Source organism: Lycorma delicatula, chromosome 9 (genome assembly GCF_047948215.1).
Source record: "Lycorma delicatula isolate Av1 chromosome 9, ASM4794821v1, whole genome shotgun sequence".
In the NCBI taxonomy this organism is placed as follows: domain Eukaryota; kingdom Metazoa; phylum Arthropoda; class Insecta; order Hemiptera; family Fulgoridae; genus Lycorma; species Lycorma delicatula.
The window spans coordinates 129,662,735-129,687,727 of NC_134463.1; the positions used below are offsets into that span (position 1 = coordinate 129,662,735).

The 24,993-nt window shown below is 33.2% G+C and overlaps 1 protein-coding gene across 1 annotated transcript in view; it reads right to left on the reverse strand.

The window, feature by feature from the left end:
• The window catches only part of kuz (zinc-dependent metalloprotease kuz), a 140,280-nt gene that overhangs the window by 36,736 nt on the left and 78,551 nt on the right, over window positions 1–24,993 (reverse strand). The window contains exons 5-8 of the mRNA XM_075375877.1: window positions 12,936–13,082; window positions 9,074–9,269; window positions 1,030–1,214; window positions 545–719 (exon numbers count right to left, since the gene is read on the reverse strand). Coding sequence (XP_075231992.1) covers window positions 545–719; window positions 1,030–1,214; window positions 9,074–9,269; window positions 12,936–13,082 — 703 coding nt within the window. The remainder of the gene's footprint in view (window positions 1–544; window positions 720–1,029; window positions 1,215–9,073; window positions 9,270–12,935; window positions 13,083–24,993) is intronic.

Sequence of the window (24,993 nt, forward strand, 5' to 3'; positions counted from 1 at the left end):
CACAATGCAGCAACTTAGCCGTAAATTTGTTCACTATCGCGGATTTTCTCTCTCTTTGTGTTAAACCTTTGACACCATCATTGTACTGTTTATTCATTCATAACGTTAACAAAAAACTTCTATAATCTGTCAATGAATCTCATAAGGTAGGTAATTTTTGGATAAGAAAGATTTGTGAGAAATTTCGCTTTAGATGCTGCCGGGATTTTCAATTATATCTTTCATTTTATAGAATATAACAATATTACTGAGACTGGTTGAACATGAATCGGCCAGGATCATTGATCGACATGAATAGGGATGCGTAAACAGTAATTTCTTTCACTAAGAGGCTTATGTCAAAATAAAACATTCAATATGAAATTTAAAACAGAAGAATAAACTGAATGTCAAGGACTTATCTATAGTACACAAGAGAGTTCAGGAATAAACATACCGCACATAAAATGTGGTATTCCTGTAATTGAAGAGATACAAAAATCATCCTGTACTATATCAACTGAAAAAGATAAACTGCAACAAAAAAAAGAAAAAAAATCGATACCTTTGAAACAGTTTCTCTTCTTATTATCCTCGATGGCATCTAAAACATTACTAATATTTCCAACACTACAGCTGGAAAACTTGCTATTATTTGGTCTGTCTCCACTAGTTGCTGATGCAAACATTATAAAATTACCATTTGGACCTCCTGGTCGACAATCTGCTGGATAATCATGCTGTAAAAAAGGGTTACCTTTAGAAATAAAGAAAAGATATAATAATAACAATAAAATAACTTATTTGAAATAAAAATGATTAAAGCAGAATTATTACGCAGTTATTGTCCAAGGTAAAAATTTTAAAGCGTGAGAAATTGACGCTTTTAACAATAAGTATCAAAGCCGATCCCTAAATGTTATAGCTGAATTAGATTTACAGGAGCATAAGAATTGTTTTCTATATAAAGGATTTTCTTATTTCTAAACGCATGCACAGATAGAATAAAATTTTATAAAAAAACATTGGTATAAAATTATGCATACATACCGGCGAGCCAAAATTATGCCCAATTTCATGCGCTAAAGTGAGCTGTGATACTTTTGGAGGAACTCTGCTGTTATAATTTACAAAAGTAATAATACCTGTATTCAAGCTACGTTTAGTGCTCTGGTACATACCACCCACTGTTTCTGTATAAGTCTTAAATTTTTCACATATTCCTCCTGATGCTCCTGAAATAAACAGTGGAATAAAAATGCATATACTTTAAACCAGATGAAAAAATTCAATACTTTCTAAAAAAATGTAAGAATTCCTAAGTAATATAAAATGAATCATGCTGGTGTTATTACAGTTTCTGTCCCACACATTAACTAACACAAATTATAAATCTGTTTTTTTTTTTTTCATTTCAAAACAAAGTTCTGCAACAAAATTTTGCTTCACTCGATAGAGATGATATAAATAAAAAAGCCACATCTATCCTGGTATAGAAAGTGCAGCCTTGTGCATTTTCCCTGTGCAAATGAAAATATGACAAATTAATTATAAAGGAGCTAAATTATGAGACTCCACCAAATCATTTACCAGCAGACCAGCCTTGATTGTACTACTGTAATACCCACCTATCTAACCTATGACAATGATTATTTCCTAATTACTCTTGATGGTACCAAATCTGACTGTTACTTACAACATCATTACTTTTCACAGGGCATAAATTACCCTCCAATTACTCACATGTCACTAAGAGCTGAACACTTAGTGATGTTCACATGCAGCCATTCTTGATCGGCAATTAAAGTTCACCGTCCGCTTGATACATCAACCAAAGGATATGTAAATCAAACTTCACTACTTCCAATGGAACTTGTTCCAAAGAGATGGATTTTTGTCATAACCAAATCTAACACAGCCCACCATACTCTTTGGGTAAGATGGCAAATCCTATCTTGAAGTAGTCACCAACCTCTGGTTGACCGGCTGCAGAAGATAGAACAGTTTTGTTGATGAATAACTGTCTGTAGGACATGAGCCGACTTAGGGGTACCCTTTGTGCATTGTGGGAATTTAGATACGGGCTGCACAGTCCACAGTAACAATATTGGGTTGAAACTCAAGAAGACAAAGATAGAGCAGAAATTACAGGGGCTTGGAAAAAAGACTTCCATTTGCCATGAATGATAAAGGCACTGTTTACTAGTTCTAAAAAAGTAAAGCGGGAACAAACTTTTTCCCACAGGGAATAATCTATCGATATATTTAATTTTATCGCAGCTCTGACTGGACACCTTTGTTTAATTATTGGTGATTTTGTGCTGGTTCTTAATGTACCATCTAGCATTAGAGAATACTTTGATTAAGAAAAGTAATTGATTCATGAAATAAAACAATATTAATCAACTAAAAAATGACCTTTGTGTGATTTTACATGCAGTAATTCATATTAAAGTATGCAGCTTGAAGTACAGGGTGATTCAAAGAAACGGGAAATTTTAAAAATTAAATAACGTTAATGAAAAATTTTTTTTAGAAAATGAATTTTATTTCATGTAATTGTACAAATGTTGCCATTTTAGGATACATACATTTTAGTTTATTTTTTAAAGATGACATCTTGCAGGTGACCTCCTCTTCTACGTAATCACTCACGAAGTCTCTTCGTTAAATTGTTCATGGTTTGACGTAACATCTCAACTGGAATTTCCGCAATTGCTTCTCGGATCTTTGCCTTCAGTTCTTCTGTTGTAGCAGGTCTACTGTGGAACACTGCTTTTAAGGTGACCCCACAAAAAGTAATCGCAAGCTGAGAGATCAGGCGATCTGGGAGGCCATCTAATGTCACCATTTCGTGAAATGACACGTTGTCCAAACAATCAGCGTACAGCTGCAATCGATATTCGTGCAGTATGTGACATTGCTCCATCTTGTTGAAACCAGGCTGTGTTAAGAATCGGTGGAAATCTCTTTTGTTGTTCCACAACAAAGGTTTCAAGCACGGCTACGTAACGAGCCGACGTCACTGTAATCGTTAGACCATTGTCATCCTCAAAAAAATAAGGACCTATAAAACCGTAAGGTGACATAGCACACCACACGGTCACTTTCTGGCTGTGCAACGGATGCTGGTGTAGCTGCGTAGGATTTTCTTGTGCCCAGTATCTGAAATTTTGCTTGTTAACAAATCCACTGAGGTGGAAATGCGCTTTGTCTGACATCCACAGTTCGTGAACAAACTCTTCATTATCATTTATCTTCTGAAGCATTACATTACAGAATTGTGCTCGCACAACTGCATCATTCAGTTTCAGTTCCTGGAGGATCTGCAACTTGTATAGATGGAATTGCAAGTCCTTCACTAACATTCTTCGAACACTTGAACTATGCAATTGTAAAGATGCTGAGAGACGACGGATTGACCGATGTGGACTTCGTGTGACAGCATCTTATAAAGCTTGAACATTCTGTGGTGTACGGACGGTTCGCTCACGGCCTGGAGGTTTCGTTTTCATTGCCGAACCGGTTTCCTCAAAATTAGATATCCATGTTTTAATTGCATGTGCTGATGGAACACGGTCGTACCGACCCAGATTAAAATGACGGTGAAATTCTCTACGCGCTCCCTCCACACTGTCATTGTTTTTGTTCAACGCTTTGATAGCAAATGTACGTTGCGCACCACTCCAAGGATCCATGACAACTAAATGGCAGGTTAGGTTAGAGAGGCTGGTGCCACTTATAAAGTGGTACCAATCGCCCACGGCTACCAACAAATCTTTCAAAATTTCCCGTTTCTTTGAATCACCCTACATATATGAAAATCTCCATTCTCAATTTAAGATAAATTGCTAAGTTTGTTAAGTTGATAAATTTATAAGTTTGTACAATACAAAACTATTGTATCAAATCATACCATGTCTTCTTATACAACCCTAAAACAAAAAAAAAAGTGTATTGTGGGAGTAAGGTCATAGTTGTGCTGCTGCAGCTGGAAGTGTCTAGGCAGAACTGAGTCAGCATGTGAGACAACACCGTCTTGAGAGGTACTATGAAAGCACAGTGAATTTTAATCCAGTTATTTTTTTATTTTGTGGAAAATGTGATAGCTGAAAAATCATGAGTAATACGCAGACACCAAATTTTGTTTCCTGTAAGAAAAAAACACAGCACAAACACTTCATGTGATTCAGAAAGCCAACAAAGAACCTGCAATGAGCAAAACATGTGTTAATGAGTGATTATCACACTTCAAAAGACAAGAAATACTGATTGAAGATCATCAGTTCAAACTAACGAAAATGAAAAAAATTGTGATGCTATCATCAAAGAAATATTGATGAACCAACAATTTTACCTACATGTTCTCAAAAGATTGTGTGTTTCTGTGTGGAAAGAATGATCAGAATTGTGGTGGGCTGGTGACTGGTTTTTCCATCATGAAAATGATCCCCCCTCCAATACACACATACTGTACAGCAGTTTTTGACAAGAAAGAGAATGATCTCTTTGCTCCATCCTCCATATTAATCCATCTATGTAAAGGAGAATATTAGTTTCTGTAATTAAAAAATCCCTTTCAACACGATGGAATGCGGAGGTAGATTTCACCGGTGCTGATTAGGGGATAAAAAAGATTTCCACTTTAAAGTTCAAATAAGTAATGAGTAAAACTTCAAATTCACTGAATATGACAATGGTTGCATGTGAAAAAAAATTTTACATATTTAGCATACGACAAGCATCAAGCATACCATCTTTTTACAATTCCAGCAAAAGTTTGGTCATCCCTTGCCATAAGGGCTGGTTGTATCAAAAATTGTTTCAGACAAACATTTTAGGTAATGTTTAGAGGGCTAATGACTACTTTAAACTGATTCAATGTTGTGGCAAAATCATACCTCCCTTAATAAAGGGAGGTATGATTTTTTTGTCTTCAAAACCCCATTTTTGCCATCCCTGGGGACCAATGGTTGGTGATATCAAAAAACTTTACCTACTTAATAAGTTTTAGGCCCTTATCCAAAGAATAGTATGAACTTTAAACAAATTCGATATTTTACTTAAGAAGAACGTTATGGTGATATTTTGTATTTTTGAAACCCACTTCCATGCCATGGTTTGATTTTGCCCATTAACAAACTCGACCGAGATGTTGGATCATTATATTTTATGTGTAAATTTAAAAGTGATTGGTGCAAAATTATGGCAGTTATTGTGTTCACAAGAAAGTGAAATATCTATATATATTAACTTTTGAACTGACGGTGGTTTTGGGGTCTGGAGGATGTGAAACACAAAGATTGTCGAAATTTTTCAGAAGTTGAATCGTGAAACCCATTACAATAGGTAGCTTTCTTATGAAATTTACCTAAAAGTAGTGGTATGTATTGTAGGGTTGCTACAACGATAATGCGTGTCATAGCTGTAATAGCAGCTTAGTATGAGTCACAAGTTACTCACTGGAAATTTCTTAGCTATTTTCAAAAGTAAAAATATATCCCATGGTAGACTAATGAATGCAACAAGTGAAGTGATCAAAGTTACCTTTTTCACAGTTTAATATAAGGTTACATAATTATTAACATGCCAAAGCCACCGAAATGGAAGTTAATATTCAAACTCAAAAGGTCTCCTATCATCACATGGACTATCTGTATAATGAACAACATTAACATCAGAGAAAGTATATGTAATTGGTGCCACTTGTACATCAGATCTTTTCTTAAGAAAAATTTGTATCTTATCCAATCATTTTTAAGAGGTGTGGAGTAAGTCGTGGCCGCGATTTCTAGTTAAAATTTGAGTGATTTAGATTGTATTTAAAATTTTATTTTTGATTTAAATATTTAAAACGATATTTTATCATCAATTGTTTTTATTTATTTTCATTTCAGGTGAGATGCCATAAGTATAATGATTGTAAGCGACGTGACATTAGTCACAAATCACTCCCGTAATTGGTATCACCATTTTCAATAATGTATAAGGCTTAAGTGTTTTACATTGCTTTATTAACTGAGCAATATTTACAGTTTTGTATCAGCAAGTTACCAAGCTAACTGAAATGGAGGTGATATTCAAGTCTACAAGTAAGATCTTTAGTAACATTATTCACTGCAGACTGGTTGTGTAGTGAAAATCATTACTCTCAGAGAAAATAATTTTGATTATAGTCTGTTGTACTACAAATGTTAATATTAAAAAAAATATTAGAAATGTCTTAATTGTAAAAAAATGTCAGTTGGTGTAAAACAACCACTTTTCGTTTTCAGACAAGGTATTATAAACTGTACTGACAGAGCAGATGAATGGGATTACTACAAGAAAATAGTCTTTCTGATATTTAGTATATTTTCATGCAAAACATTAAGTAAATTAGCTGAAAAACTTCAGTTAAAAAAGAATATATCTCACATTTTAAATTAAATTTACCTTATCACTTAGTAATAATAATTACATGACGTAAACATTTAATAATTTCCATAAACATTTATTATTATTTATTAAGATGCAGATTTCTCGCTTTATGAGTTTGTTGCAAAGGATTTTTTTCATACAAGGATATTCTTTTAATATGCTACGAACACTTTAAATAAAAATTAAAAATAAAGAAAAGATAGCCTTATTAAATGGTTGTTAAATTGTTTGTTTTTAATTTGGTGCCAACTTCAAAAGTTGAAATTAGTAAGAAATGAATGGGGGCTTTACTTTCATCTACCTTTTTAGTTTACTTTATTAACAAAATTAGAAACTTATTTCATTATTTCTAATTTTAAAGTAATTAATTAATTTATAATGCTATAATGTAAAAATAATTTTAACTCCGATATGGAATTATATATTAAATAAAAATAATAATAAAATAAACTATACATATTCATGTAATGAAAGGGGTAGTGTTAACATTGATAATCCAGAAATCTCTCTTGCTTTGTAAAAAAATCCCTTCCAGCACGCTGGAAGGCAGAGGTAGATTTCACCAGTGCTAAGTAAGGAATAAAAAAGATTTCCATCTTAAAGCTAAGAAAAACTTCAAATTTACTTAATACGACAATGGTAGCATGGTAGCATCACGACATGTGAAAAAAAGTTTCACATGTTTAGCATATCACAAGCCCCATCTTACAATTCCAGCAAAATTTTGGTCATCCCTTGCCATAAGGGTTGGTCATATCAAAAATTGTTTCAGATAAAAGTTTTAGGTAACGTTTAGAGGACAAACTACCAGTTTAAACTGATTTGATACTGTGCCTATTAAGGTAGGTATGATTTTTTTTTGTCTTCAAAACCCCATTTTTTCCATTCCCTGGGTCAAAGATTGGTGATATCAAAAAACTTTATTTAGATGAGTTTTAGGTCCTTATCCAAAGAATAATAGGAACTTTAAACAAATTTGATATTTTACTTAATAAGAAAGATATAATGATAATTTGTTTCTTCGAAAAAGTCTCACCATTTCCACCCCCATGGTCTGATTTTGACCATTAATGAACTCAACCGAGATTTTGAGTTGTTATATTTTATGTAACAATTTCAAAGTGATTGGCGCAAAATTATAGCAGTTAACTTGTCCACAAGAAAGTGAAATATAAATATAAATGTTTGTATGAACTTTTGAATTGACAGTGGTTTTAATGTCTGGGGGATCTGAAACGCGAAGATATGTCAAAATTTTCCAGAAGTCAAACCATGGTACCCATTACAATAGGTAGCTTTCCTATGAAATCTACCTAAAATGCTGATTATTTTAAAACATACTGGAATAATTTAAATAGTTAAAATTATTTTCAATACTCAAAATAATCAAACAACAAGAAGTAGTCAGCTGATATATTTCACAAACTCATAAATAAAATGTGTAAGTAATATTATTTTTATATGTTTGTAAATTTACCTTAGATAATCTAATTCTGATACTCAAAAATATGTAATTAGAAAGAACATTGAAAATTAGGTGCTGCATAAGCAGCACCTAATTTTTACCATAAGGTAAAAATGAAAAAAATAGAAGAAATCAAAAGTTAAATTCAAGGGAGAAAATTCTAAACTTTTTGAAATAAATGCAGGCATTAGGCAGGGTGATAGTTTATCACCACTTTTCTTTAATTGTTCCATTTTTAAAAAATGGTAAGAATTTGGAGTAGGAAATTAAAGAATGCAAAATTTTACCTATAAAATTTGGGAGGAAGAATAAATCTAATTAATGAAGTAAACTGCCTAGCATTTTACAGATGATTTTGCCATATTTTATGAAAATCTAGCAGATGCAGCAACATAAATTAATCTTTTAGAATTTCTGTAGAAATAACTAAATTTATGTCCAACCGTAAGAGTGCACAAAGATTTTTGTTAACAAAATTTGTCATATAGAAAAGGTTAAAAAATTTAAATATCTAGGAGACAATCTAAGAAAATTGATTAGAGAAATCTGTCATAGATGACAGGGATTCGTAGAATACAAAGAGCATATGGTCTGACTAAGAATATCTATAACAAAAAATGCAAAAATAACATAAAACAGAGTGTTCATATGCTTGTGAATGCCTATCACTTAATTAGCATTGTTACAGAGAAAAATTATTAGGAAAATACTGGGTTCACTATTAACCAATGAAGGCTGGAAACTAAGAAGTAATTGGGACGTGTATAAAAATATAGAAAAAATTTCAAAAACAATGACAAAAGAATATTGATTTTCTTTGGCCACTTATATGGAATGACAACAGATTTTCAAGTACCTTAGGTACCTGGATTCAAAAAATGAAAAAAAGTTTTAGTAAAAAACAACTTAAAAGTGATGTTTTGTAAAGTGTGAAAAACAGAAGGATTCCAAGGTAGGAAGAATAAGAGAACTGGAACAAAGCGGTCCGAGGAAAGGAAAAAAACGCATAGCAAAAAGATGAAAGAGTACTGGAAGATAAGGAAACAACAAAGGAGAAGGAAATTAATTATGTGGTCCTTGGGTGGCCACAACAAAAGAAGAAGAAATCACGTTATGGACATAAAGGATGGTCAGCATCTTACAAGAAAAAACTATATAATAAATAATAATACAATATTAAAATAAAATCAGCAAATAAGATTTTTATACCTGATGCTGAAGCGACCCAAGCTAACCCAAGCGTACCACCAGTGAAATCCCTATATGTAAAAACATAAGCTAAACAGAAGTCCTCATGATTTCCCAGAGAGTGAAGATTTAAAAAGTTGCTGACATCAATGTTTTCCATACAAAATGGATTTGATTCACCTTGATAATGCGGTCTGCACGGTGAATCATCGTCGATCTAAAATGAAAAACAAAAGAAAAGTTAACAATTTTATTTGTAGTAACATTTATCAATAAGTAGGAATGCAACTAATAACTTTTGGTAGCAAGCAATTTTAAGTTATTTATTTTTGTTTAAAAATAAGATGATGTGTTATAATATTGATAAAATAAGTTTAATTTTTAATATGTGCATAGTTCCTGAAAATAATCATAAAACTTGGTGCTTTGGTAAATTTTAATTCGATGGACCCAGGAAATTTTTATTATTATTAAAAATAGTCTGAAAATGTACAAGTTTTATTACCTACGGTAAAAAGTTTCTAAACGGGTACCATTAATAGTATACTAGAGAACAAATTATATTTTGTATATATTTATATTCACCAGATCATTAGTAGGGTAAAAATAGCAACAGTTTCCACAAAAGTGTTTTAATCAGAAAATTTCATAATGCTGTTAAGATCCGGACTTCCTGATGGGGAGAAAGTATGTTCCTCTATATCAATCCATCGATTAGAAAACATTTTCATATAAGCCTCTTAAAATGGTGGTTCCTCAATCTGCTGGAGCACAACTTTTCATTAATCTGCAGGGAAGTAGATGTATCATGTAAATGGATTTAGGAATACCATCACACTTGGGTGATTGATGTTTTTCGCTTATAAATAAAACACTCAAAATCTTCATCGTTGGTGTATAACTTTCCAATATGTACTTAATTTGAATGTTTACAACAGATTCATAATCTAATAACTGAAAGGCAAACTGTATTTTTTTTCTTGCAGGAAACTGCTACGTCACAGTAAAACTAGAAAAATGTTATCATGTATAATTTAGTGTTACTATCATTAACTTCATAATTTCTTAAAGCTAAATTTTAAAAGTGACTTTTGTAGATCCACTGAGTGGAAAATAGTAAGAGATTGAATGCATTAAAAATGAACTTTTCCAAATGTGCGATGCAAGAGTTTGATACATACATATGTGAATATGTGAAGCTTCTGGATGTATATATTCTATCAAGAGATTTCTGCTTTGTTAGAATATAAAAGTTAGTTTCAGTTTATGTTCTTGACTACAGGATAAAATAAAAACCTGTGTAGGAAGCAAATAGAAAAACCTGATTATGCTTATCACATTACAGATAAAAACACCTGTTTTCAAGGATAGATAACAAGTAAACATTAGAAATTGGTAACAATAAATTTAAATCCTTTACGCTACTGAAAATAGATATAATAAAAAATAGCAACAAAAATATAGTTAATGAAATAAAATTTGAAGAGAACCGAATTAGGGGAATAATACATTTCATCTACATTATTCAAATTTAAATTAAAAATTATATTTAAATTATAATAACATTAAATAAGAATTTTATATCACAACTAAGATAGACTGTAATAGTATAAGAACAGTTCATTTTAAACAAATGAAACAACGATAGTAAACAGACTTTTATACTTATCATTTTTAACCGTTTTTAATCCAAAATTTCTAAATTCATATGTTCTGTCAAAGCAAGAATTCTGTGAAAGCACTCAAAGTAGAGAAAAAAGGAGAAGGAAAACATAAATACAAGAATTTTTTGTTTATTTCTATGTTGTGACTACATATTACTTGACCACACCCATTCTTTAAGTTGTCTGTGTAATGTGAAAGTTTATTTCATTTTTTAAAACTCACATTTTTGTGCGTGTCTGGAATATATAATTCCAAGAAAACTTTTGAAAACTGCATCTCTTTCTGAGCATACCGATACAAAACTACAAATAGTTTCTGAGTGTTGTGTTAAAACTAGAAACAGTCAGAAAATGCTATTTTAAAACAATATAAAGAAACCGGTCCTTTTTCATCTCAAAGGAAAAGCAAATGTTACTGTAAAAGAGAACTACCCCGACCCAGGATCGGTTATTAGTGAGAAAAAGTAAATTTGATCCAAAATTATCTGCTGTAGACTTAAATCGAGAATTAGCAGCCAGTGGAACAGCTTTACACATAGCAACTGTTAAGACACTGACTTCTTACAGCTTGTTGAAAGCTCATTGCCCAGCTAAAATGCGGCTTTTAACACCATTAATGTACACTAAAATAGGCTCTTGTGAACCAAAGCCTAACTGGACCAAAGACTGAAAAAATGTTATGTTTTCTAAAGGGTCACATTTTTATATTCAGGGGCAAAGGGTTCAATACATTAAAAAAGCATCGAATGAAAATACATCATCGGCTCATACCAATAATCGGTTAACCATCCTCACAAAAAAAAATGTTTTGGGGGTGTTTCACATTTGAAAGCGCTTATTTATTACTTCCAGTAGAAGGGATGTTGAAAAGTGACGGATATATCAAAATTCTGAAGGAAAGGATTGTGACAACTTCAAAACAAATTCCTACATGGCAAAAGAGTATTCCAAAAAAGATTTGGTCTCGTGCCATACTGCCAAAAAAGTAAAAAATATTTTAAAGAATGAAACATTTAAGTGCTCCTGTGGCCAGTCAACTCCCCAGAATTAAACCCGACTGAAAATCTTTGGGAATAGTAAAAAAAACAACAGTTAAAATGAGTTGTATCACAAAAACTGAAGCAATAATTATCGGTATGGTTTCACAATGAAGAAAAAAGAATGTGTTGAATAGATGCCAAATTCTTTATGTGAAGCGATTAAGAATACAGAAGGGTTTATTAATTACTAGTTATTCACAAATAGTACAGGTATTATTTTTTTTCTAAATAAAGTCTCTTTTTATTAAATAGAATTTGTGTTCAGATTAATATGCATGCTACTGAAGAGTTGGCTTAATGATTTTAATGGATGAATTATTTCCAACATTTTGGTGTAGTTCTTCCATAAGCACAAAAAGAGGATTATTGAGCCTACCCTACAATCATTAAGCTTGTCAAAGTAAGAGTGTATGGTATTTAATAGATAAGTGCATTATTATAGCTGAGCATTTTATAGTGTTAGAAGTAAGCTGATTAAATTAACTGAAAGGCTCACAAAAAAGAATATAAAAATTTAAATTTAAAAAATAATGAAACAAAATAAGCATTCCTCAAGTTCCACAAGTTCAATAATTAAACAAACATTAGATGCTTTTGTTCTAATGTTGATGTTTCATTACAAATAACAAGGAAATCCCCCTAAGTCAAAATTGTAATTAGATATATCACCAAGTCATGTCAAAACATACTTTATGAATTGCAGTTATACCCCGCAGTTCTAAAGTTCAATTCTTTTCTGTAGTACTCTGAATCCTACGTCTTCTCTTATTAAAATCAATCTCTGTACAAAAAGGGTATTAATTTTTCATTAATAAGGCTTACACCTCTTTTGCATTTATTAATTTTAATATGATAACCACTGCATCCTATATATTATTTTACAGCAGGTAGAAGTAGAACAATAAACAACATGTCTCGTTTAAAAATTATTAGAAGAAGAATGTTAGAATGGTTTTTCTCTTTAGATGCGAGTTACTTTTTTAACAGAAAATGAGTATGGAACAACCAAGTAAACTGTTTCCGTATAGTGCAGATTTTTTTTAATAAAAGTAATGCTTGCAATTCTTAAAAGGGAAACTTTGTCATAAAGTAATATTGTTTTACGAATAAAAAAATTATAATGCAAATGAAAAAAAAAAACAAATATATATCAGAACATAAAAATAGTCAACTTATTACTTTTATTCGCTGAACTTCAAATTTCATATTCCGATGTTCAACCCGGCCATCAAATTTTGTATCCCTGTAAATGTAATTAACAGCAGTCACATGGTGTGCTATTAAGGATAAAATTTCTTCTCTGGTTTTTTCTGGATCATAATTAACCTAAAAACAAAAACAATAAAAAGAATGAACAAAATTTATTAACAGATGATCACAAAATATATGTACCTTTAGCGATGATTGCTACCTATTAAGATTCAGCATAAGAAAAAGAGAGAAAGATAGAAAGATCAAGTGCTAGAACCATACTATGAAAAAAAATACTAATACTGAATATAAAATAATATAAATGTAACTGATCCGTTGTAATGAAATTAATTTAATTAAATTTTTTATTTTTACTGCTGTATTAACATTAACTAACAAGAAAAAACATAAAAGTTAAAACTTTATCTGAAACAAAATCCAGATACTTGCCTGTAATAAAATCCTTATCATGAAATATAATTTACGGTAAATTACTATTATTTTCTTTTAAATAGATGAAAGTGCTACGTGTAATTTATCATGATACTGAACGTTATGTTATGCAGTTTAGTGTAACGATTAAAATTTACAATTAAAAGAAATTACTAACTAAATTAAATCATGTCAATAATCATAAATTTATTTCATAAAAGAGTGAAACATAAAATATTCAATTATATTTATTAGCTAATATAAAACTTGATTCATAAAAATTTTTGTTTGAATTTTATGGTTAGAAGGAAATTGAATAACAGCTACAAAAAAATGAAAAAAATCACTGATCTTCATGTGTGTGTGTGTGTGTGTGTGTGTGTGTATATATATATATATATATATATGTATATATATATATATAATTAATATATATAATTTTATGTATAATTAATTTATTTAGGTTAAACTTTTTATAGTCCATTTTTTTTTCTTCCTCTGTATGTAAATATCTATATGTACAATATATTATTTCAGCCTCTGCAAAGTACAGAATTAGAGAAACACTATTACCTTTAATTTTTTTATTTCATCAAAATGCTTTCAGGCCTAAGAACATCCTCAGTGACATCTTTTATAAATTCTTAAACTGATTACAATACAATTATATTGTATGTATATAATATAATAACATTAAATGTCTGTTAGGTATTACATCCAACAAGATAGATGACACAAAACTTAAGTCACTTTTAACTGTCTAACAGTAACAAGACCATTCTGTATCAGGCTTAATATTGAAGGTTCACATTACTATCTTCATTGAACCAAATAGACTGTAGTGAATCAGTACCAGTGACTTTCACTGATATGCAGGTAAAATCACTTTCTATTCTTTTTACAAAATTTTTTAGGAAACTTGCAAAGAAACAGTTGCATGACCCGTTGTTAAAAAAGTTTACATCAGATAACAAATAAAACCACTAATTTTACTAATTTTTATACAGAAAGTTCAGTATAGTTTCATTTTACCATCAAACAAAAATCAGGGTAGAATTTTTTTACACAACTTGAAAACAAAATTCATTTTCAGATCTACATTTACATGAATTTTTTTTTAATTTACCTAATAGAACATCATTTCCTTTTGGCCGGCGTGGTATCCAATATGGCAAAAATGGCTATGTGACAGATCTAATATTTGCCGATGATAGCGCTATATTTGCAGAAGATGATGCCAAGGCAACAGACATCTTGTATGACATTGCAAGTGCAGCACAGCCATACAGTCTCAAGATTAATGCTGAAAGAACCAAGGCTCTAACAACCGGTGGCTCACCATCTGCTGTTTACCTGGCTGGAATACAAACCCTTACCCTTGCCCATACGTTCATTAAGGGATCGAGAAGAAGAATATTTTTTCAACTTCTGATTTGGATTTCTGACCATAATGTAGCAAAAATGTAATGTTATTTCTTTATGCAATAATTTTATAATTTTTTTAGATATAAAAAATATTTATGCGTTTAAAATACTTATTTAGATACATAAATATTTTTGTAAACAGTCATACCAAAAAAGGGATTTACCGGGGCCGGTCATTTTAACAAGATTTCAGAATATAAGAATTACAAAACAAAAATTTTGAATTTTTTTAGAATTTTGGATATGGGTTCTTTCTAGGTAATAGATAAGAAAAGATACAAAGAGCGGCACTGGGTAGTTCAATTACCACCATAAATATGACACAATTACCGTGCTAATTGCCACTAGATGACAAACGGTAAAAGTTGAAAACTGGGTTGGGCATATGACAAAATGTGGTAATGCTAAATGAAGAAACTGTAAAATGGCTCCCAAAAAAATAAACTAAAAGCAAAATTCTATGCAATTTGAAAAAAGGAGGTGTTATCTAAAATAATGTTACTATTATTTTCCCGTTTTGATAGTATTGAACATTTAAATATTATAACTGCTTTTAAACACTGACTAAATGAACTGTTTGAAGTTAATTATGTTATATTTTACAATTATCTGATTAAACTGTTCAAACTTTCTTTAATTTCTGGATAATGCTTAACAACAATAAATTACATTTAAAACAAAAAATAGTTATATTATATAACAATACTACACAAGCTGTATCACAAAGTTTTCCTGGGACTTTCATAACCTATTCTTGTTGTGAAAATATTGGAATAGTTTAAATAAACATATGTCCTAAAATGAAGTCCTAAAATTTGCAAGTTACGGCTAGTGAAAGATTCCACTTGGATTTCAGCTACCCTGGTAAAATGAGGTCGTACTGAATCTTTAGGATTTTAATTAATAAAGGGGAAGAATTTTAGTGATTTTTGACCTGAAAAATCAAATAAAATAGGTTCCAAAGCTGTATCTGCAGTAGTTTTTGAGAAATCTGAAAACCAATTAATTGAGTTAAAAAACACTGTTTTTTATGTTTGATAGTCTTTAACGGGTAATAAACACATAAAACTTTTAAACAAAACTTGTAGAGAATTTAATTCTGAACAAAATGGTGTAAGATAAGTTGAATAAAACAAAGAAAAGTTAGAAAAAATTGAATTTTATTTAGAAACAGTACATTACACATTTGTCAGAAAAATATTTATTTGATGTAAACAACAAACCAAATTCTTTTGTGGTGATGTGAAAAATTTGTAAAAAAAAATTTACTGTTAATAATTGCTGATAAAAGATTTTAAAAAAAATGGGAATTAAACAAATGTAAAAAAAAAATTACTTGGATAATAATTTTTTTATTAATTACAGAAATACAATAAATTATTTGAAAAATTACTTCAAAGTTGGCAATAAAATAACAACAGCTGATCAACAAAGCGCAATACTGTATTAGTGCTTAATCATTCTGTAAGGTACATTACGTATATCAGGTACTGTGAATTGTGCTATCGTTAGTGAAGGTTTTCTGGTAAATTTTAGTTTTGCATGTGTTCGGTTTGCCATTGAAGTAATGCCATACTTTTTTTACAACAGAGGAATACAATGATCTGGTATTCATTTTGGGTGTGTATAATGGTAATGCTAGCTGCTCCAGTAGAATATAAAATACATTTCCTGAATCGCAGGATTCTAGATCCCAAAACAATTAGAGTGACTTTTCGCAATCTTAGGGAAGATTCACTAGCTAGCATTTATAAAAGCTCTCCAACATGACACTGTTATACCCCGACGGGGAGTAGTCTCAAACAATGTCCTCTGGGCACCAGAGCAAACCCAGTTGTATTTAGCTCTAGCTCCAGTACGTGTGCGGTCTGCTGGAGTGGTCTATTATATCGCCGGTTCTCGTGGTATCAAAATTTCAGTTCCTTCATCAAATTCTATGATGGTTGGTGGTCCATCTGAAAAAAACCACCAATTTTAGACTAGTAAAAAGGCCTCGGTCAGCTTCGTCTGACGAGGATAATTTTGCTACAGCAGACGAAGATGGTGTCAGGTACAAAAATGTTCGCTTTGATGTTATTCGAAATAATCAGGAACATGGCTCCCTTTAAAAGGTCTCACCTTTCCTGGTTAACAAATGCGTCACAGGATGTATTGGTTCTCCGAGGAACATTAAGAATTTACATGATGGAACAATTCTGGTGGAAACATTTAACGATGAGCAGAGTCGCTCTCTATTACGTCTCACCAATATGGGCGGCATAAGTACGACATACCACAAGACCCCTAAATAACAGCCGAGGAGTAATTTTTTGTTGTGACCTTCTGGAAATGAATTTAAGTGAAATTGCTGATGAACTTCGTACTCAAGGTGTTGTAGAAGTGAAACGTATAATGAAACGGCAGAACAGAACAGAAGAACCGACACCGTCTCTTATACTGACATTCAATCTTCCTGTTCAACCAGAGAAAATTAAAGTGGTTACCTCTCCGTTTGGGTATGCCCATTCATACCCAACCCATGGTTTCAGATGTTGTTGAATGTTTCAGATGCCAAAGGTATGGTCACACTATAACATCTTGCTCAAGAATGAAGATCTGTGCTCGTTGTGCTAACGAAGGTCACAATGACACTAAGTGCGAGGAAAGTGAAAAATAAGCGAACTGTAGTGGTTCACATAAAGCCTGCTCCCGAGATTGCCCAACCTTTAAGGAAGAAAAGGCAATTCTCAAAATCTGTACTGAGTAGAAACTATCTTTCACAGCTGCATGCAGGGAATATAGAAAGATAGTTAACTCCCGGAACCTCGTCAAACCGGATGTATCTTTCGCCACCGCTATGTCAAAACAAACTCCTTTCAAATGTTCATAATCAGCAGTGCGGATCCTGCAATGAACTTAAGAAACTTGTTCAGATGCTTTCTGATCAAGTTACTTCGCTTACAGCCACTATTTCAGAGCTGACAAAGATGAATAAAAAGTCCTACGTCACAGTAAATGAATCCAACAGTGTGATCCATGTGAAAGTTCCTGCTCCCAAAGTTCTACCGGTACGGGCAGAGACTACCACAGCTGGCAGTAAGCCAACCAATAAGCTCCCCATAAAGGGAACCCACAACCACCCCCTCTGGGATGTCAATAGCAGCATCTCATTATAATAAGTCCTCCACCATCATCACCCCATATACTGGAGGATATGGTTGAAGAACCTCCCAACCCAAAGGTGTCGGAGTTATCTAAATTAAAGAACACGAAAAAGAAAAACCTAATCACATACAACTAAATTTTATATGGTTTCCTAGGTATATTTATTTTTTTAATTTGTTTATATTTTTCCCTTATGAACATTATTCAGTGGAAAGTTAGAGGTCTTCGGTCCCACATTGAAGATATTGGAGTACTGGCACACATACATAATCCAATAATCATGTGCTTCCAGGAAAGTCATCTTCTGCAACATGACCCAATAGCACTCAGAGGATACTTCTGTGAGAGATACGACTGCATAGTAGACGATAGAGAGAGTGGTGGAGCGGCTTTTTTTTTAATTTACCTAATAGAACATCATTTCCTTTTGGCCGGCGTGGTATCCAATATGGCAAAAATGGCTATGTGACAGATCTAATATTTGCCGATGATAGCGCTATATTTGCAGAAGATGATGCCAAGGCAACAGACATCTTGTATGACATTGCAAGTGCAGCACAGCCATACAGTCTCAAGATTAATGCTGAAAGAACCAAGGCTCTAACAACCGGTGGCTCACCATCTGCTGTTTACCTGGCTGGAATACAAACCCTTACCCTTGCCCATACGTTCATTAAGGGATCGAGAAGAAGAATATTTTTTCAACTTCTGATTTGGATTTCTGACCATAATGTAGCAAAAATGTAATGTTATTTCTTTATGCAATAATTTTATAATTTTTTTAGATATAAAAAATATTTATGCGTTTAAAATACTTATTTAGATACATAAATATTTTTGTAAACAGTCATACCAAAAAAGGGATTTACCGGGGCCGGTCATTTTAACAAGATTTCAGAATATAAGAATTACAAAACAAAAATTTTGAATTTTTTTAGAATTTTGGATATGGGTTCTTTCTAGGTAATAGATAAGAAAAGATACAAAGAGCGGCACTGGGTAGTTCAATTACCACCATAAATATGACACAATTACCGTGCTAATTGCCACTAGATGACAAACGGTAAAAGTTGAAAACTGGGTTGGGCATATGACAAAATGTGGTAATGCTAAATGAAGAAACTGTAAAATGGCTCCCAAAAAAATAAACTAAAAGCAAAATTCTATGCAATTTGAAAAAAGGAGGTGTTATCTAAAATAATGTTACTATTATTTTCCCGTTTTGATAGTATTGAACATTTAAATATTATAACTGCTTTTAAACACTGACTAAATGAACTGTTTGAAGTTAATTATGTTATATTTTACAATTATCTGATTAAACTGTTCAAACTTTCTTTAATTTCTGGATAATGCTTAACAACAATAAATTACATTTAAAACAAAAAATAGTTATATTATATAACAATACTACACAAGCTGTATCACAAAGTTTTCCTGGGACTTTCATAACCTATTCTTGTTGTGAAAATATTGGAATAGTTTAAATAAACATATGTCCTAAAATGAAGTCCTAAAATTTGCAAGTTACGGCTAGTGAAAGATTCCACTTGGATTTCAGCTACCCTGGTAAAATGAGGTCGTACTGAATCTTTAGGATTTTAATTAATAAAGGGGAAGAATTTTAGTGATTTTTGACCTGAAAAATCAAATAAAATAGGTTCCAAAGCTGTATCTGCAGTAGTTTTTGAGAAATCTGAAAACCAATTAATTGAGTTAAAAAACACTGTTTTTTATGTTTGATAGTCTTTAACGGGTAATAAACACATAAAACTTTTAAACAAAACTTGTAGAGAATTTAATTCTGAACAAAATGGTGTAAGATAAGTTGAATAAAACAAAGAAAAGTTAGAAAAAATTGAATTTTATTTAGAAACAGTACATTACACATTTGTCAGAAAAATATTTATTTGATGTAAACAACAAACCAAATTCTTTTGTGGTGATGTGAAAAATTTGTAAAAAAAAATTTACTGTTAATAATTGCTGATAAAAGATTTTAAAAAAAATGGGAATTAAACAAATGTAAAAAAAAAATTACTTGGATAATAATTTTTTTATTAATTACAGAAATACAATAAATTATTTGAAAAATTACTTCAAAGTTGGCAATAAAATAACAACAGCTGATCAACAAAGCGCAATACTGTATTAGTGCTTAATCATTCTGTAAGGTACATTACGTATATCAGGTACTGTGAATTGTGCTATCGTTAGTGAAGGTTTTCTGGTAAATTTTAGTTTTGCATGTGTTCGGTTTGCCATTGAAGTAATGCCATACTTTTTTTACAACAGAGGAATACAATGATCTGGTATTCATTTTGGGTGTGTATAATGGTAATGCTAGCTGCTCCAGTAGAATATAAAATACATTTCCTGAATCGCAGGATTCTAGATCCCAAAACAATTAGAGTGACTTTTCGCAATCTTAGGGAAGATTCACTAGCTAGCATTTATAAAAGCTCTCCAACATGACACTGTTATACCCCGACGGGGAGTAGTCTCAAACAATGTCCTCTGGGCACCAGAGCAAACCCAGTTGTATTTAGCTCTAGCTCCAGTACGTGTGCGGTCTGCTGGAGTGGTCTATTATATCGCCGGTTCTCGTGGTATCAAAATTTCAGTTCCTTCATCAAATTCTATGATGGTTGGTGGTCCATCTGAAAAAAACCACCAATTTTAGACTAGTAAAAAGGCCTCGGTCAGCTTCGTCTGACGAGGATAATTTTGCTACAGCAGACGAAGATGGTGTCAGGTACAAAAATGTTCGCTTTGATGTTATTCGAAATAATCAGGAACATGGCTCCCTTTAAAAGGTCTCACCTTTCCTGGTTAACAAATGCGTCACAGGATGTATTGGTTCTCCGAGGAACATTAAGAATTTACATGATGGAACAATTCTGGTGGAAACATTTAACGATGAGCAGAGTCGCTCTCTATTACGTCTCACCAATATGGGCGGCATAAGTACGACATACCACAAGACCCCTAAATAACAGCCGAGGAGTAATTTTTTGTTGTGACCTTCTGGAAATGAATTTAAGTGAAATTGCTGATGAACTTCGTACTCAAGGTGTTGTAGAAGTGAAACGTATAATGAAACGGCAGAACAGAACAGAAGAACCGACACCGTCTCTTATACTGACATTCAATCTTCCTGTTCAACCAGAGAAAATTAAAGTGGTTACCTCTCCGTTTGGGTATGCCCATTCATACCCAACCCATGGTTTCAGATGTTGTTGAATGTTTCAGATGCCAAAGGTATGGTCACACTATAACATCTTGCTCAAGAATGAAGATCTGTGCTCGTTGTGCTAACGAAGGTCACAATGACACTAAGTGCGAGGAAAGTGAAAAATAAGCGAACTGTAGTGGTTCACATAAAGCCTGCTCCCGAGATTGCCCAACCTTTAAGGAAGAAAAGGCAATTCTCAAAATCTGTACTGATTAGAAACTATCTTTCACAGCTGCATGCAGGGAATATAGAAAGATAGTTAACTCCCGGAACCTCGTCAAACCGGATGTATCTTTCGCCACCGCTATGTCAAAACAAACTCCTTTCAAATGTTCATAATCAGCAGTGCGGATCCTGCAATGAACTTAAGAAACTTGTTCAGATGCTTTCTGATCAAGTTACTTCGCTTACAGCCACTATTTCAGAGCTGACAAAGATGAATAAAAAGTCCTACGTCACAGTAAATGAATCCAACAGTGTGATCCATGTGAAAGTTCCTGCTCCCAAAGTTCTACCGGTACGGGCAGAGACTACCACAGCTGGCAGTAAGCCAACCAATAAGCTCCCCATAAAGGGAACCCACAACCACCCCCTCTGGGATGTCAATAGCAGCATCTCATTATAATAAGTCCTCCACCATCATCACCCCATATACTGGAGGATATGGTTGAAGAACCTCCCAACCCAAAGGTGTCGGAGTTATCTAAATTAAAGAACACGAAAAAGAAAAACCTAATCACATACAACTAAATTTTATATGGTTTCCTAGGTATATTTATTTTTTTAATTTGTTTATATTTTTCCCTTATGAACATTATTCAGTGGAAAGTTAGAGGTCTTCGGTCCCACATTGAAGATATTGGAGTACTGGCACACATACATAATCCAATAATCATGTGCTTCCAGGAAAGTCATCTTCTGCAACATGACCCAATAGCACTCAGAGGATACTTCTGTGAGAGATACGACTGCATAGTAGACGATAGAGAGAGTGGTGGAGCGGCTATTTTCATGAAGGATGAGGTATCGGCTATAAGGATTCAACTGACCACTCTCGTTCCTGCTGTTGCAGTAAAGATCTCTATCCCCTTCAAGTTACATATCTGCTGAAATCTGTATCTCACCGAACACTGAGTTCAGTGCTCTGGATATCTCATATCTCCTCACACAAATACCATCTCCATCATTAATAGTAGGAGACTTCAATGCCCACCATGTTTCCTGGGGCCCGACCTTCCGCTCCACTCGAGGAAATATAGTACATAGTGTGAGGCAAGACTTAGACCTTTGTTTGCTGAATAATGGATCTCACACATTCATGTCTTTATCATCTGGTATTATGTCTAACATCGATCTCTCCATATGCTCACCGAATTTACTCCCTCATCTTGATTAGTCTGTTTGTGATGACTTTCACAGCAGTGACCACAAACCAATTATTATTGGTTTCGGTGTGGACTACGAGATTAAGAGAAGGCCACGAAGGTGGACTGTTGAAAGGGCAGATTGGGATGGTATCATAAAGCCTTTCAAACACAGTATGACGATGGTGCGAACATCCTTGAACAATGTTCCTCTTTTACGTCCATGATACTTGAAACTGCCAGCAGATATATCCCACAAACATCGGCTAATCCTAAACGTCCTTCCATTCCATGGTGGAATGATGATTGCAAATGTGTTATTAATAATAGACCTACAACTGAACATTTAAATTTGTACCGCAGGGCTAGAGCAGTATGTCGTCGGGTCTTCTTGAACGCTAAGAGGAATTCATGGACGAAATATGTGAACACCATCTCATGTACTACTCCCACATCTACTGTATGGAAAAAAATCAATGCAATTTTCAGATCACCAAGGCAATCTATTCTCGGTCTCATTGATGAAGGAGAACTCCTTTCATCATGTTCGGCTGTAGCAAATACTTTAGCAAAATCTTTCCGCTCAGTGTCTCTCATTACATCATATAATAACGATTTTCAGAGGTACAAAGTACAGATAGAAATATTGGCGTTAAACATTGGTATTCGATTGGTGAATTGAACACTCCATTCGTATTTAAAGAATTGTTACACACACACTTAAGAACTCACGTGACACTTCCCCTGGACCAGACAACGTTCGCCTTGGTATGCTTTCACACCTTCCTAACTCTGCACTACAACATCTTTTGAATACTTACAATGGTTTATTCTCCGAAAAAGTCTTTCCGCTTGGCTGGTCAAAAGCATTTATTATACCAATACTAAAGCCTGGTAAAGACAAAACTGATCCCTCAAGCTACCGCCCTATTTCTTTAACAAGCGTATTGTGTAAAATAATGGAGAATGGTAAACCACAGGCTTACATGGTACTTGGAGAAACATGGCTTTCTATCTTCAGAACAGTGTGGTTTTCGACAAGGACGATCTTCCATTGATCATTAATATCAATGGAAACAGCCATACAAAACGCCTTCCTAAACCGCCAACACCTCGTTGCTATCTTCTTCAATATAAAGAAGGCGTACAACACAGCCTGGTGAGGTGGTATTCTTAACACCCTCAAGAGGTAGGGAATCAAGGGCAATATGCTTGCTTTTATTTTTAAATCAAGGAATTCTTAAATCATCGTACGTTTCGTGCTTGTGTAGATGATTCACTTTCAGATAGTGTTGTCTTAGAGAATTGAGTACCTCAAGGTAGTGTATCAAGTGCCACCTTATTTTCTGTAGCCATAAACAGTATTACCAATTGTGTACAGGCTCCTGTCTCATGTTCTCTGTTTGTTGACGATTTTGTTATTTACATTGCGAGCCGTTCAACGCACACTGCAGAGCAACTACTAGAGAACACTATTTCGCCTTGAGACTTGGTCCAGAACTACTGGTTTCACATTTTCATCTGACAAAACGAAATGTGTAGTCTTTTCTCTGCTACGAAACCCTTTTATTCCACAAGTTTTTCTGAACAGAGCTTATTGCTATCTCTCCTTACGTCAAGTTTCTAGGTTTGCTTTTTGATAGTCGTCTTAGTTGGATCAAACATATAAAGGAATTAAGGACAAAATGTTCCAAACTTTTAGATTTGATGTGGGTCTTTAGTAACACCAACTGGGGAGCTGATCAGTCATGTATTTTACGTTTTTACTATTCCCTTGTTTGTTCCCATTTAGATTATGGTTGTGTCGCCTACTCTTCTACTCTTCAGCTCGTCAAACTGTGCTTAAAATGCTGGGTGGTGTACATCATGCTTTTCTTTGGCTTGCCACAGGTGCATTTAGATCAAACCCTATCACAAGCTTACTTGTAGACTGCGGTGAGCCATCACTTTGGAATAGACGAGACCAGCTTTTGTTATCTTATTTTGCCCGTCTCAAAGGACATCCGGCCTTTGACCCAGTTCTTAGAAATCCTAATTTAAGGAAGTATGAGGACCATCCACGCTGTACTGTACCTGTGGATGTCTGTACCCGACGTCTGCGGCAGCATATAAATGTTGACACTCTGTCGTTCTTTCCATCATGTCTGCGCTCATATCCTCCGTGGAGAATAAACCTTGTAAATTTTACATTTGACCTAACAACATACGATAAACAATCAACACCACCTACTGTTTTCTGGCAAATGTTTCAGTGTATTCTCACCAAGACGAACCCAGACGCGGTGGTATACACTGATGGATTGAAACAAGACAATACCGTTGGTTGTGCTTTTGTTGTCAATGAAAGAACTTATATGTTTGGCCTACCCGGTATTACGAGTGTGTTCACTGCTGAACTGCTTGCTATAAATAAGGCTCTAAATATCATTAACCCTAAATATAGAAA